Consider the following 16,137-nt stretch of genomic DNA (forward strand, 5'->3'; position numbering starts at 1 on the left):
TCACACACACACACACACACACGCTCCAACCCCCACATTAATAAGTAATGGCCTGGGGTGAATGGAACTGCCTTTAATCCTAGCAATCAGGAGGCAGAGGCTGCCTGGCCTACACAGTGAGTTACAGGACAGCCAAGGCTACATGGTGAAATCCTATTCATAAAACAAAAACAAAGCTGGCAGTGGTGGTGCACACTTTTAATCCCAGCACTTGGGAGGCAGAGGCAGGTGGTCCTCCAAGCTCAAGGCCAGCCTGGTCTACCTCTAGGACAGCCAGGGCTACACAGGCAACCCTGTCTTAAAAAAAGTAAAAGACAAATGGAAAGTCTTGCCTAAGTGAGTTGGTGGCAGGTGAAGTGGGTGTGACTGCAGGTAGAGGAAGAGCAGCACACCCTACACATCCACCCTGCACAGCAGAGCATTAGTAGGAAGAAGAACAGAGACTGCTCCTTGCTCTTCTTGCTGTAACTAAGCACCAGACAAAACAGCTTAAGCCCAGAAGGCTCATCAAGGCTCCAGCTGGGAGAAGGCAGGTGGCAGGTCACACTGACATCATCAATCGGCGGGCAGACCTGAGTCCTGGTGCTCCGCCCACTCACTCCTCTCTAGTCAGCCCCAGACCCCAGGCCTTGGCCTTGGGATGGCAGTTAGAGGCTCCTCCCATATCAATCAAGCCAATGCAGCCACGTCCAGAGGGTTGTCTCTAACGCGATTCTAGATCGTGCTGACAAACAATATTAATCATCACAGAGACACACCCACACCAAAAACAAAACAAAACAAGCCAACAAGCCTAAGAGTGGATAAAGCTAAGCTGAGCAGAGCAGACTAAAGCAGCTATAAAACCACAGACACATGGAGCAGGCACTCCACAAGGTAAAGCATCAGCGAATCAGTAAAGCCTCAGACTAAAGAGCAGACTCAAGGGCTAACAGGATGTAAATCTACAACTAGGAATTACTGCACCTTCCTCAGAACTGGTGAGGTTCTTAAAAATACAGACCAGGAAGCACACTTTAACCCACTGCCAGGAGCTGAGACTCTCATGTACTTCAAAGAGTTTCTGAACCCCCGACCCCCCGATATCTGGGAATTGTTAAGGTTTAGATTTGAAGCGTCCCACTAAAGGTTCGTGTGCTGCATGCTTGGACTGACTGGTGACACCGATCACTGAGTGAGAACAGGGTCACAAAGGCCCCGCCGTCGTCAGGGGATGAACCAATCCGCTGACACGGTGGCACTGACACTGGTGACATCATGGAGCCCGCGCTCCTCCGTCCTCTCTGCTTCTTGGACACCATAGGTGAGCAGCCTCTGGCACTCTGTAACTCAGACCTAAAAATGAGTCCAAGGTCCCCACCAAAACCCTGAGACTGTGAGCCTAAATCCATCTCTCCTAAGTCTCTCTCACAGGCAAACGCAGCGATGGAAAGTCTAAGTGGCTGAGGGCAAGAGAAGACGTCAGTGGGAATCAAACAACGGCGCAGAGCTGAGCGATGGCTCAGCTGCTAGGAGCACACGCAACGCTCTCAGAGGCCTGAGTTCGCTTCCCAGCACCCGTGTCAGACAGCTCACAACACCCTGTTATTCCATTTCCAGGGGAGGCAATGCCTCTGCTAACACTGTACTCAAACACACAAACCCACATATACACACATAATTCAAAATCATATAAATCTTTAAAAATATTAGGAAAATACTGCCAGTTGGAGGTGCTATCACCTCTACAATTTAGTCAGCAATGACAATGTCAGCAATAATTCTAGAGCAGGTCAAGCATGCAGAGGAGCACTGACGGCGAGGAGCACTGACGGCGAGGAGCACTGACGGTGAGGAGCACCTTCAAGAGGGAGAGAGTGTTCACCTCCCAGTACCAACCATGGAGGAAAAGCACAAAGGCTCAGCACATGAAACAGGCAAAACAGGTACAGGAGGGACCGGCACACCAGCCAACAAAGGTCCCCAAGAGCCTCAAACAGACAACAGGGACTAAGAACACAGCAGGGGACAGTGTGGGTCAACTGGACAGCCACAGGAGTCCTGCGTCACTTAGGTTGGTCCCAAGTGGGGTGAAAGATAAAAGCCACCAGAATAGATCTTCAGAACCTGGGACAGGCAGGTGTCTCTACTTTTCTTAAATAGAACCAAAAAGCACTAAGGAGAAAAAGCCAATAAACTGGGCCAAAGTAAAATCCAGAACTTCTGTCACCAAAAGATGTCCAGTGCCACGTAAAGTAAACCTACATGGATCACCCAGCACCTGGGCTACAAAGTCAGTTCCTCTTGTTTCAAAATGCAGTGCCATCAAGACAGTCAGTGGGTTAAGGACACATGGTTCAGTTTCCAGCACCCATACGAGGCTCACAATTGCCTAGAACTCTGATTCCAGGGGATCTGACACCTTCTGGCCTTCAAGGACATTAGGCACACTCATAAACATCCATTAGTTTATGAATAATAAATTTTAAAAATGTAAGTGGGGCCACTGAGATGGCTCGTCACATAAAGGTGGACACTGCAATGCTTGACAATTGGAGCTCAATTCTGAAATCCAGATGGTAGGAGAGAAATGGCTCCCACAAGTCCTCCAACCTCCACAGAGAACACATGCTCACACCTGTACACAGGTACATCAATGTAATTCGCGGGGGAAGAGATGTTCTTAACAAAGAAAAAAGTGGCAGGCTGTGGCAAGTCCCAGCACTTGGGAGGCAGTGGCAGGCAGATCTCTGAGTTCAAGACAAGTATGGTCTACGAGTGAATTCTAGGATAGCCAGGGATACACAGAGAAAACTCTTGCCTTTAAAAACAAAATAAGCAAACAAAAGAAAGAAATATATATATATATATATATATATATATATATATATATATATAAAAAGAAGCCAAACAAGTGTAAAGTATTATATTTGAAAAAGAAACATACATAATCCATTAAAAAGTCTCACAAAACAAACAACAACAATTACGACTACTGGCCATAAATCACTGGTCGATGGTACTGCACACCTCTGATCCCAGCAATCAGGAGGCAGAGGCCTGACTGGTTTACAGAGGGAGTTCCAGGACAGATAAGGCTACACAGAGAAACCCTGTCTCAAAAACAAACAAACCGACCGCTGCAGATCACCTGAGTAACAGCAAGGCCCTCATGCAGTGACTGTAGCCATCACAGGACAGACATCATGAAATGCACCAAGCTAGAGCCACCAGAAGAGACAATGGTAACCTTTTTTATTTCTGAGATGCAGGGTCAGAAATGAGAGGGACTCCCAGGGAGTTTGGGGGTGCTAGGATATCCGATTTGGCCTGGAGGGTTTCTTCCCGGGTCACGCTGCCAAACTAAGTGAGGCTGTATGTAAAGACTGTTTTCTACATGTGTTACACCCTTCTTCCATGTATGTGCATGGAGAGGCCCAAGGCTATCGCTCGGTGTCCTCCTCTGTGGCTCTTCACTTTACTGAGGGAGGGTCTCTTGCTAAGTCTGGAGCTCTCTGATTCAACTGGTCTGCTACCAGCCTGCTCCTGCTCCAGGAGCACTGCCTCTGTCTCCAGTGCTCTGACTCTGGCTGCTCTGGGAGCACTGCCTCTGTCTCCAGTGCTGTGACTCTGGCTGCTCTGGGAGCACTGCCTCTGTCTCCAGTGCTCTGACTCTGGCTGCTCCAGGAGCACTGCCTCTGTCTCCAGTGCTGTGACTCTGGCTGCTCTGGGAGCACTGCCTCTGTCTCCAGTGCTCTGACTTTGGCTGCTCCAGGAGCACTGCCTCTGTCTCCAGTGCTGTGACTCTGGCTGCTCTGGGAGCACTGCCTCTGTCTCCAGTGCTCTGACTCTGGCTGCTCCAGGAGCACTGCCTCTGTCTCCAGTGCTCTGACTCTGGCTGCTCCGGGAGCACTGCCTCTGTCTCCAGTGCTGTGACTCTGGCTGCTCTGGGAGCACTGCTTCTGTCTCCAGTGCTGTGACTACCGGCTGCTCCTAGAGCACTGCCTCTGTCTCCAGTGCTGTGACTACCGGCTGCTCCTAGAGCACTGCACCCGTCTCTGAGTGCTGTGACTACCGGCTGCTCCGGGAGCACTGCCTCTGTCTCCAGTGCTGTGACTACCGGCCGGCCACCATGCCCACGAAGCTTTCACACAGGTTCTGGGAACCGGAACTGCAAGCCTCATCCGTAGTTGCACACATGCTTTACGCACTGAGCCACCGTCCAAGCCCACACTTTACTTCTTAAACATCTACCAGTACACATCAATAAGAAAGCACACAACAGGGGTTGGGGATTTAGCTCAGTGGTAGAGCGCTTGCCTAGGAAGCGCAAGGCCCTGGGTTCGGTCCCCAGCTCCGGAAAAAAAAAAAAAAAACCAAAAAAAAAAAAAGAAAGCACACAACAGGGGTTGGGGATTTAGCTCAGTGGTAGAGCGCTTGCCTAGCAAGCACAAGGCCCTGGGTTCGGTCCCCAGCTCTGAAAAAAAAGGGAAAAAAAAGAAAAGAAAAAAGGAAACACACAACAATTCCCTAAAAAGGAAGCAAAACCACAGGCACTTCAGAGAGAAAGAACCTAAGTGGCCTGAGACAGTGATCCCACTCTCTGTGGAAGCCAAGGAAAGTGCAGATGAACGTGCAGACACCTTGGAGTTCCGACCTCACCAGGCACAGGGCGGGAGGTCCCTGCTCTGACTGGAGTCTCATTTCTGGAATACCCTCTCATGCAGGAAACACCTGTGCCAAAAGCTAGAGATGCCTAAGTGGGAGATAGGATTATGGACATTCCTTATAGTGAGCTCCTCAGGATACAGCTAAAAAGAAACAAACGGCGACACTGGCTGCTCGCACCTGTGGTAGAGGAGCAACCTGCCGTGGGTGTTAAGCAAGAGCAGAAAGCTACATTACCAAAACACAGACAGAAGAGCTGGAGCACACCCACACCTGCGCACATGCATCGTCTTCCTAGGACACCCACTAATCCAGCAGTGGTGCTCTCTGTGGGAATGAGTATCTCCTGGAGGGGACAGCTGAGTAAGAGTGTCAACAGTTTTAGTGTCATGTCTTAGGAAAGGAAGGGAAAGTGTCCTCTCTGGGGAAAGCCCCGACACACATGGGGCAGAGACTGAGCCACCTGTGTGGCCCACTCCTCACATCTCCTGACCAAGTATTCTTTGTGATAAGACACTAAGAATGAGTTGACAGAACCTGTCTGAAGAACCTGGGCTGGAGACTATTTTGCTACCTCTCCCTGACTAGTCTGACTGGCCAAGGGCTAGGCTACCTGGTGGGCAACCATCATCTTCATCCGGGGGACAGGTGCAGATGGCCTAGAGGAGGACGCACTCACCTGGGCTGAGGGGGCATTCTTGTGGGCTTTCTTATAGATCAGAGCCGGGCAGATGAAGCAGATGAGGCTCCCCATCGTTGCTCCTGTGAAGCCAAGGATGGTTTCCACTACAAAAGAACAGACAGCACCGGGTGACTGGGGGACTGTGCTCATGGGAATAAGAATGACAGGCCACTGTAGAGGCTGCCTGAGTGCCAACGGACAGACATCTGCTGTGTCCAGGGGGCTCCACCATCTCCGCCTTTCTCCTCCTCCTCATACACTACAATGTCAGAGCAGGGTATTGTTAACAGCTGACCTTTAAATGGCCAACCACAGGGGCTTTCCACATGCCCCAGTATACACTACCATCACTTGGCAAGTGCCCTAGTGCCTTGCCCTAAGAAATGTGTAAAAAGGAGACAATGGGCTAGCTGGCTAAAGCCATTGCTCCTGTGTTTGGTGATACCAAGCTACGACGGGCCTGCTGGGGAATGGGTATGACCTTGACTTTCTAGGCACACTCAGATACTAGAGAAAACAGCATGAGACCCCGGGAGTATGGGCCACAGTCATGGGCCCTGGGTCCCCCATACAACAAGAATGGAGCAAAACTAAGGGCAGGGAAGAGGCAGCAGGGCTAGTCACTGCAGACGCTGTCCACGCACCATTGGGGATCATGACGCCACCGACCATGGTTCCGAACACCACCGAGAGGGTGAGGACTTTAAACCGGAGTGGGGGCATGTACCCTCCTGCAGCAAAGGTTCCGTCTTTTTGCTACATGAAAGAAAACAAAAACAACCAGATTTGAAACGTCCGCTTTCCAGTGGCATACCACCACAGAGCTCTGCCAGGCCAGCCTATCTCTGCACGGGCCGAGGGCACTCTCCTGGAGGGGACTGTTCCGGTATAATCAGATTCAGCACAATCAGATTTGGCTGAGCAGCTTGAATGGAAGCCTACAGAATGCCAGGCAGCCATAAGTGCTTTACTCCCAACAGGGGCTGTGCATCTTACAACGGTTTTGAATGTTAGTATTACAGTCTTTTTTGTTTTTGTTTTTGCTCTTACAGCAAAGACAAAACAGAGTCTTAGACACACAAGCTGGACAGTAGAGTTGACTCCAGAGGGACAGCCCTGTTGAGTGAGTCAGCTTCTCGTCAATGTGCAGCCTAAGAGTCCCGCACAGCCTGGTTCAGATCCTGGCTCTGGCAGCACCAGCTGTGTGCCTCTGTTTCCCCACTGACAACAGAAACCTCTCCCCATCGAGCTGTTGATCCTCATATGAACAGACACACAGGAAGGTTTGACTAGCATAATGATCACTCCTGAGCTAGGAATAACTGAGCCTCCCAGAACTAGAATTTCTAAGTAATTTATTTTCATAATAGATATTAACCCAGGATAGACTGAAGCAGCTACAGCTGGAATCTTTCATTGAACAAGGATGACAGTTTGAACATAGCCCAGGAACCCCAGGTACAGCACACTGGAAGTTAACTGAGAAATTCTCTAAAGGAGGAAGCAGGAACCTGTGTGGCAGATATTCCTGAGGACAAGCAGAAAAGCCATCAATAGGGAGAACATCTACAAGAGATGCTGCAGGTTTCCATGAATACAGACAGGCTTCCAGTACATCCACTGAAAACAGAGGAAAGGGAAGGGAATGTAACACTGTAAACATAAAGACAGACAGACAGACAGACAGACAGACAGACAGACAGACAGACAGACAGACAGACAGAGGGAAGCAGCCACATGAATGTGAAGGAGAAGGCTGAGAAGCAGGCGAACTGTTTTTCAAGACAGGGTTTCTTGGGTGAGTCTGGCTGTCCTCGAACCCCTCTATAGAACAGGCTGGCCTCAAATGCACAGAGATCCGCCTGCCTCTGCCTTCCAGGTGTGGGATTAAAGGTGTGCTCTACCACTGTCTGGTGGTGAACTTACTTAATACTTCTTTTTGTTCCATTGTTGATGTTTAACTTTACAAAAGAGATGGCCTCTAGCCCTTGGGAGACAGAGACAGGTAATTCTCTTTGAGTTCAAAGCCACCTTAGTCTGGATATCGATGTCTAGACCAGGCAGAGTTACATAGTAAGACGCTATTTCAACAAAACAAAACAACTTTGCAAAAGATGGGGTACATATGCAAAAACTGCACTAACGCTGCTCCAATCTGAAACACAGGCACACACCAAGCTCACATTAGGCAATGAGAAGTGTCAGGAACCCACAGGCCAGCCTGTACAGCAAGGACGGGCTGCAGCAGAGTGAGTCTATGGCCACAGAGCTGCTCTCACCTTAGCCCCTCAAAGGACAAAGTCCTAAATTCTACTTTGCATAGCATCCAGGTACGTAAAACTAACAGGTACACTAGAAGCTAGCATGTGAGGGGCACTCTGCCTTTGGCACTGGACCTCTGCTGTCATTGCCATGACTCCAACAGGTAGGAGCTCTGTGCCAGTTGTTTCTACTGAAGTCTACATGCTAGGACCAGCACCATGTCCCTCAACCTAAGTGTTTGAGTGATCCTATAATTCTGACCACCAGGAGTCCTGGCTGATCAGGTGAACCATGTCTAAAATGTTGGACACTGGACCGAAAGCTGCCATCACAGACAGAACCCAGACTCAGGAACGGGCACCCTGTGAACAAGGGTGGAAAGCTGAGACAGAGAGGCTTGATGGACACGAGGCAACCCCAGGGCAAGCAAGGACCAGAGAGCCTTTAGTTTCACACACACACACACACACACACACACACACACACACACACACACACACACACAGCACAAGTTCATCTCACAATGCCAGCTATGATCAGCATCAGCCAATGTGATCAACGTGTCTCTGCAGCAGCCTCCCCAGGACTTGAGGTTGCTAGCATTAATGCTGCCAAATCCCAGATATGACCTGAGTCACCTACGCAGCTGGCTTGGCCCACAGGTCACTCTTATATGTTCTTTTTACCCAGGTTAATTCAAGCCACACCTGGTCAGGGAGCTGGAAACACAGCTCAAGAGGAGTGGGTGGACTTTAGCATACATGAGGTCCAATCCCTAGCAACAAAGGAAAAAGAGAAAAAAGGAAAGGAAGGAAGGAAGAATGGAGCTCTATTAAAGACTTCCCAAGAGGAGAAGAATGGCTCAGTAGGTAAAGACACCTAAGTTTGATCCCCAGAATCCAAGAGGTAAAGAGAGACCTGGACCCTACCCATTTCCTCTGACCTCCACTCACAAACTATGACATGTAAGCCCCACTACCATCACTAAATAAAAAGTTAAATTACATACAAACAACACAAGCCCAGTTTCAGCTGGGTGTGGTGGTACACACCTATGATCTTAGCACTCAGAAAGCAAAGGCAGGAGAATCTTGAGTTCCAGGCCAACCTGCAAAACATAGCAGACTCCCCTCAAAATAAACCAAGACTTCATTTCACTTGAAGTTTGTCTGGACCAGTAAGATGGCTCGGCCGGTAAAAACACTTGCCATGCAAGCCAGACAATCTGAGCTCAACCACTGGGGCCACAATCGGAGAATCAACTTCTAAAAATTGTTCTGACTCTGACTTACACACGCACACACATGCACACAGTTTATTTCTAACTAGGAAATGCTCCACCTACCACTGTCATGAAAACACAGAGCTAGCCCAAGAGAACGGAAGAGGACCATACCTGCTGCTCAAATAGCAGTGTGTTCAAGGCCTGTCTGCAGGGCAGAATCATCATGGGGAAGCCGACAGCCACAGACATCACAAAGCCCACTCGGATCATCTCTGTCACCAGGTTGGAGGGGAAGTGTATCAGCACGTTGCCTGTGGTGGCATCAGTGAAGCTGACGTAACCAAAAAACCCCACCTGTGGGAGGAGGAGAAATAGCAATGTGGCCAGCTCTGTCTCTGCCAGTCCACTACCAATCACTCTCTGACTGCCTGTCTCCCCGTCTGTCTGTCTGTCTGTCTTTGTCTCAGACCTGCCAAGGACAAAAGCACACTTCAGCACTTCAGTCCTAAGACTCCCGATGACCAGAGGTAGACTACTGTTGACATGCAATGTCAGTATAACTTCAGAACCATAAATGAGGCAAAAATGAAAGGGAAGGTTCTAGAAGGCCTCCTTCAGAGGAGCCACTCTTAATCTGGTTTCAAACACTATCAGGAGCTGGGTGTAGGGGCTCAGGACTATGATTTCAGGTTTCAGGAGATATAAACAGGAGAATGGAGACAGTTCCAGGCAAACCTGGGCTACACAGTAAGACCCTGCCTCAAAAAAACAAAACTGAGGGGTTGGGGATTTGGCTCAGTGGTAGAGCGCTTGCCTAGGAAGCGCAAGGCCCTGGGTTTGGTCCCCAGCTCCGAAAAAAAGAACCAAAAAAAAAAAAAAAAAAAAAAAAAAAAAAAAAAAAAACTGGAAAAAAAGTCAAATAACTGTGGGGTTAAGAGGACAAAAGAAGGGGTTGGGGATTTAGCTCAGTGGTAGAACGCTTGCCTAGGAAGCGCAAGGCCCTGGGTTCGGTTCCCAGCTCCAGAAAAAAAAAAAAAAAAAAAAAGAGGACAAAAGAAGGGGCTGGAGAGAGAGGCTCAGTGGTTAAGAGCACTGACTGCTCTTCCTAAGTTCTGAGTTCAATTCCCAGCAACCACATGGTGGCTCACAACCATCTGTAATGGGATTTGATGCCCTCTTCTGGTGTGCATGAGGACAGCTACAGTGTACTCATACATTAAAAATAAATAAATCTTTAAAAAAAAAAAAAAGAGGACGGAAGAAGACCAGGATGATGCTCCCATGACCACTCAGAAGACTATTACCACAGAAAGGGTGGAGCTAAGGCCCAACCCTAGCCTGCTTACATCCTCATTTCTCCCCTCCACGGTTCTGGGAAGCCAGGTGTGGTCTAATCCCTGCTCTTTGGAGGAGAAAGCAGGAGGACCAGGAGGTGTTCAAGGCCTAAGCTACAAGTGAGTTTCAGGCCAGCTTTAGTGACACAGTGAGATCCTGTCTCAGATAGATAGACAGACAGACAGACAGACAGACAGACAGACAGACAGACAGACAGAATGAATGAATGAATGAATGAATGAATGAATGAATAAATAACCTTAGCACCTAACTATATTACCTACAAGAGCCAGGTGGTGATGGCACACACCTTTGATCCCAGCACTTGAGAGGCAGAGGCAGGCAGAGCTCTGAATTGAGGCTAGCCTGCTCTTCAAGGCGGTTTCCAGAACAGCCAGGGCTACACAGAGAAGCCCTTTCCCGGAGATCGGGAGGAACTACTGAAAATGGTCATAATGTTTGTGGATTGGGGTATCTTCTCACTCTGGTATCCCGTGCACCACACACAGTGTAGCTGGCCGCAGCCACCTCAGCAACATTCCTTTTAGTGGGAATGCTTCTCTGTAGAGAACTAACAATGACACGGAGAGAGTTAAAGCACTCTGGAACAGCCCTGGCCAAGATGCCTGAGCTCTTCAGACTGGACAATGTCAACACAGTTGGGTATGGTGGTGCTCACTGTAATCCTCGCACTTGGGGGGCAAAAGCAGGAGGAGCACCCCAAATCTGAGACCAGCCTCATCTACATAGAAAGGTTTCAGGCCAGTTAGGAATACAAAGTAAGACCCTTTCTACAAAACCAGAAAAAGATACGCCATGGTCCAGGAGAGAAGCAGCTCAGAGGTGCCTGTGCCTGGGATGACAATGGAGCCACAGACTGCAGACAAGCATCTCATCTGAGGACCTGAAATGCTCTGGGTCACCACAAACAGTGCACCTACAGACGCTGATGCGGAAAAGGTGAGAGCCAGCGGTACGTCTAAAACCCCTACAGACGGACGCAGAGGCCACACTGGGGCCATGAGTGCATCAAGGAGGGGGTATAGAAGAGTTCCTACCATGACATAGAAGGCGGTGACCACGTTGAGGGAGGAGGCAAATATGGAACTCATGGTCTTCACTGATGGCTCATCCAGGCTGTCGTAGGTGGGCAGGACCTGGCTGTGTAAAGACAAGCGAGTCACACAGACTCTAGACAAGCAGGCTCTAGAGCCTCTCCCGCCCCTCCTAACAACTCCTACTTCTACCAAAATGGTCCAGGCAACAAGCCACTGAACTTCCTTTGAAAAACACTCACTACAGAGCAGGATTCCTGGTGCCAAGGTCACTAGCTGGGTGACACCACAGACAGCTGCACTAAGACCCACCCTAGAAGGTTCCACGTAGATCTCTTTCCAGTGCTTTACAGCCAGCACTGTGCTGTGCAAGTGCAAATGTGCCTGGGCAGGGAACAAAAGCAAATCTGAGGAAGGAGCAGACAGCGAGCCAGTGCAGCCCCACTGCCAGGGGATGCGAGTTAAACACACACAAGTGGAGCTGTTGCAGCCACCTCAACACCACCAACAGACACAAAGGTGAGCACAGACAAGGTCAGCACACTTCCCACATAGCAGCCTCTCACCGGTATGATGAGAAAACTGGATTGTGTCCTGGGCCTGGTGCCAGGAGTGTGCTGCTGCTGGCCAGGTGGGAGGGACCCAAGTCACCAGCAGGACAGGGACATGAGAGCATATCTGAGGACTTGAGACAGGAAAGCCAACTGAGAGGAACATGCGGGACCTGGGCACCTGCACAGTGTGGGGACCCTGACCACAGAGAGAGGACATAGAGCAGAAGAGGGGCTGTATCTGGGATGGTCCAGGCTCAGACACTCATTAAAGAACTAAGCTGGAACAGGAGGGACGCCTGGGTGCCTCCTTCATGTACTTCCCCGGTAGCTATGGCCTTCCAGGGAAAGACCAAAGGCATAAAGGAAGCCAGACTAGGAACAACCAGGGAAGTCACATGGGGTGGTGTATGCGTACAACTGCACACACATGCTGGAAGTCACATGGGGTGGTGTATGTGTACAACTGCACACACACACATGCTGGAAGTCACATGGGGTGGTGTATGCATACAATAGCACACACACACATGCTGGAAGTCACATGGGGTGGTGTATGTGTACAACTGCACACACATGCATGCTGGAAGTCACATGGGGTGGTGTATGTGTACAACTGTACACACACACATGCTGGAAGTCACATGGGGTGGCGTATGCATACAACAGCACACACACACATGCTGGAAGTCACATGGGGTGGCGTATGCATACAACAGCACACACACACATGCTGGAAGTCACATGGGGTGGTGTATGTGTACAACTGCACACACATGCATGCTGGAAATCAGCAACTTATGAAGAGAACAGAATACAGATCAAGGGAGCCCTACCCAAAAAAATGTCCTTAAAAAGTCCAAGAGAAGCAAGGAGGCATGCTACTTTGATCAAGAAGCAGGCAAGAATAAGTGGGAGGTCTGGCAAAGCGAGGCTGAGATCCCTGTCCACCCCAACCTCACAAGTCAACCTCAGCACAAGAGGCCACCACTGCTGTCAGCTAGAAGAAAAATAGGCAGCAGCATCCTACACAGCTTCAAGGACACAGAAGGAAAGCTAGCACGAGCCCTGCCTTAGCCATGAGGTGGCAACAGCTTCTCAGAGCCAACTAGTCACAGCAGGAGGCTCATGTTGGGGGGAGCTTGAACCACATGCATGTGCACATACGAAGAGGAACATATGTGCATACAGGCAAGGGCACTGCAGTGCTGTGAAGGGGAGACAGGGTGTGCCTGGACACAGTGGAAAGGCTGATCCACGGGCTTCCATCCAATCCCAAATGTCCCACCTTCGGAGAGCACCTTCTGCGGCGTCAAACAATTCCTGAGGTAACCTCACTATACCTAGGCTAAAAGTGGGGTCTAAGTGCACTCTGTCCCACAAAGGCTTTCTATGCTCAATGTGGCCATTTCTCTGGACCCATGATGACAGTTCTGCATAACACAAGATTCAATGACCAGGAAATAAGATCAAAAGGACCAGACGATGACAGCAAGAACTATCCCAGGCACAAGGTAAGGAACCGGCTGCCATCCCAGCAGACAGGCCCTCTAGTACAGGCCACCAAGAGAACTGTTACCTCACTAGCAAACATTCCAGTGCTTGTAGCCTGGGGACAGTATGTGACAACACAGAGAAAGAGGGCACATTGAAGGCCCCTAGGTCTTCCTGGAAGGGAGACGAATCCTCTACTTAAGACAGTGAGTGGCGTGCTTCCCTCCTCCTGGAACCAGAAACCTGCACTAAGAACCAATCCACAGATGTGCACTGCCTGCTAGGCAGGCACCATCGAGGAAGCCCAAACGAGGTCTTATTTTTTAAAAAGCAAACACGCAGGCAGAAAGGACAAGTGGTAACTAGGTACACTGCACAAGAATGTAACTTCTGTCACCAGTGATAATGGGGACATTAAACAGCGAGGCTGGAGCACGTTCTGGCAGAGACAGAGCTGCCAAGAGGAGCCGGTGAGTGGGAAACGACGATCTCGCACGTGGGTGTAAGCACAGCAGTGTGAGCAAATTCTCTCTGCCACACCAGTTTACGATTGGCACAATTCATGCCCACTGACACCACAGGAGGGGGTCTTCTCTGCCAGCCCCCCAACACACTGATGGTCTTTTCTCAATGATGTCGGATTCGCGCTTGCTGTTCCCACCCAGGCATGCGTCACTAGCTCCTGCCACCGCGGTGAGGAAGGTAGGTAGCGCTGCTGCTGCTGCTGCCGCTGCAGCGATGGTGGAGCAGCCCGTTCTGTGTTCACAGAGCCCCGCTTGCCAGAGAGCCCGCCCATCTGCCCGCCCGCACACACAGGACTCAGATACATCCGAGCAGCAGCCTCAAGTCAATGTTTGTGCAGCATCTTCTTAAATATTCTCAGAAGAACAGCTACATTCTGGCAAAGCACTCAGGACTCTTCACAATTAGATGGCTGTTGCTGCTGCACCCCACAGCCAACTCTCCCCTCATGGGATCTTCGAAACTAGGTGCCCTTGCCAGTTAGTCCTAGCAGTAGTTTATTTCCTGGTTAGCACAGAAATCCCCTCAGCCTAGAGGATCAGGCCACACTAGAACAGCCATCTCTCCTCAGAGAACAGGCCACACTAGAACAGCCATCTCTCCTCAGAGAACAGGCCACACTAGAACAGCCTTCTCTCCTCAGAGGAACAGGCCACACTAGAACAGCCATCTTTCCTCAGAGAACAGGCCACACTAGAACAGCCATCTTTCCTCAGAGAACAGGCCACACTAGAACAGCCATCTCTCCTCAGAGAACAGGCCACACTAGAACAGCCATCTCTCCTCAGAGAACAGGCCACACTAGAACAGCCATCTCTCCTCAGAGAACAGGCCACACTAGAACAGCCATCTCTCCTCAGTGACCAGAATGGAGAAAAGCAGGGTGCTGCCCACACCTTCTCCCTTCACCACCACCCCCTTCCAGGCCACACCCTCAGCCCCACCCTACCCCTTCTTCCACCTCATCGGTACTTACGACTGACAGGCAAAGGACATGCCAAAGATGGGGACACAGCGGAAAACGCCTTCCCAGCGAATGTAGCTGACCCGCTGCAGCCACTGCCCACTAAAGAGGCCATGCTTAAAAGAGGACAGCACAATCTAGACCAAGAAGAGAGTAGGACATGGGGTCAGGAGACAGCGTGCAGCTTTGTGCACTAGAAACTGTCCCGCAGAGGAGGTACAGGAGGTGCAGCTCTTTTCTACATCAAAGCAGGCTACATCCTGTACCTTTGCGCTGTCTGAAGGGGCAGGGGCTCCACCTCACCCAAGTTCCTGGCCCCTGGCTTATAACTCAGTCCATACATGAAGCTGCTTGCATACTACTGAGGGATGTATCCATCTGCAGGCGGGGTTCTGCACACAGTGGAGCAGCTCCCATACGGCAGCCTCGCAGTGGAGAAAGAAGCAGAACCTCACTCACTAACTCAGCCCTGATCCCTACCTGTCTCTAATTCCAAGGAGCAGTCCCCTCAATATGGGCATATCTTTATTTCCTTGCCCTGACAGACAGACACAGGCATGTTTCGGGAGCTCATCCCACTGAAGATATGGCTAAGAGTAAGGAGGTAACTGTCATTGGCTGGTCCCCAGAGAGCCAAGGGCATGGGGAGACCATGGCTGCAGAGCAACCTACAGTCAGACCAGTGCACGGCTCCTGAAGGGACACTTGGCCCCTGCTCTCAGGAGCACAGCGTCTTCCTGGCAAGTGAGGGTGAACCCCAAGGTTCAGCAGGGTCAAGCAGCCAAGGCTAAGGACTCTGGAGGAAGTCCTCACCTTCATCTTCCAGATTGTCCCCAACAAAGCTCATTTAAAAAGATGACAGCTGGTGCCACGTGACAAAACACTAGCTCATACACATAGCTGGTTCCACATTCCACATTCCACATCAAAGACCTTCCCATAAAACAAACAGCCACTTCACTCACTTTCCAGAGCCTGGGTAAAGGGACTATGGTTTCGAAGCACCTTCTGTAGCCTGCTGCCCACCTGCCCTGCCTCTGGTGCTCCCTAACTAGGCCTACATGCGGCCTTTGCAGCATTACAGTAACTCTACCACGAGACTCAAAGCCACTTTCCCACAACCCCCCACAAGGTAGCTGATGGCTACACCAGACTAAGGCCTAGACACTCATGGTTATGGGAAGGACTAAGCCACAAACCACCCCCTTAGCGAGCAGTGTCTGCGGTGCTCACCACAAACATGAAGACAGTGTAGAAGAGGAGTGCCATGGCACTGAAGGACTGGATGGAGGCCATCATGTTTCTCTGCAGGCTGAGTGGGAGGACGATGCACAGGGACACTGCAAAGAGCAGGAATACACGGAAGGTCCTGGTTACCTGGAAGGGAATCAGCAGAGTCC

At 50.4% G+C, this 16,137-nt stretch overlaps 1 protein-coding gene across 23 annotated transcripts in view; it reads right to left on the minus strand.

The window, feature by feature from the left end:
* Slc38a10 (solute carrier family 38, member 10) overlaps positions 1–16,137 on the minus strand; it is a 49,591-nt gene that overhangs the window by 20,945 nt on the left and 12,509 nt on the right. For 8 of the 23 annotated variants that reach the window (NM_001376915.1, XM_087572577.1, XM_087572576.1 and 5 more), the window contains 6 exon segments: positions 5,327–5,433; positions 5,974–6,085; positions 8,988–9,170; positions 11,210–11,312; positions 14,750–14,874; positions 15,971–16,114. In NM_001376915.1, coding sequence (NP_001363844.1) covers positions 5,327–5,433; positions 5,974–6,085; positions 8,988–9,170; positions 11,210–11,312; positions 14,750–14,874; positions 15,971–16,114 — 774 coding nt within the window. 23 annotated transcript variants of the gene reach the window in all.

This window comes from Rattus norvegicus, chromosome 10 (assembly GCF_021556685.1).
Source record: "Rattus norvegicus strain SHRSP/BbbUtx chromosome 10, alternate assembly SHRSP_T2T, whole genome shotgun sequence".
NCBI classification, from domain to species: domain Eukaryota; kingdom Metazoa; phylum Chordata; class Mammalia; order Rodentia; family Muridae; genus Rattus; species Rattus norvegicus.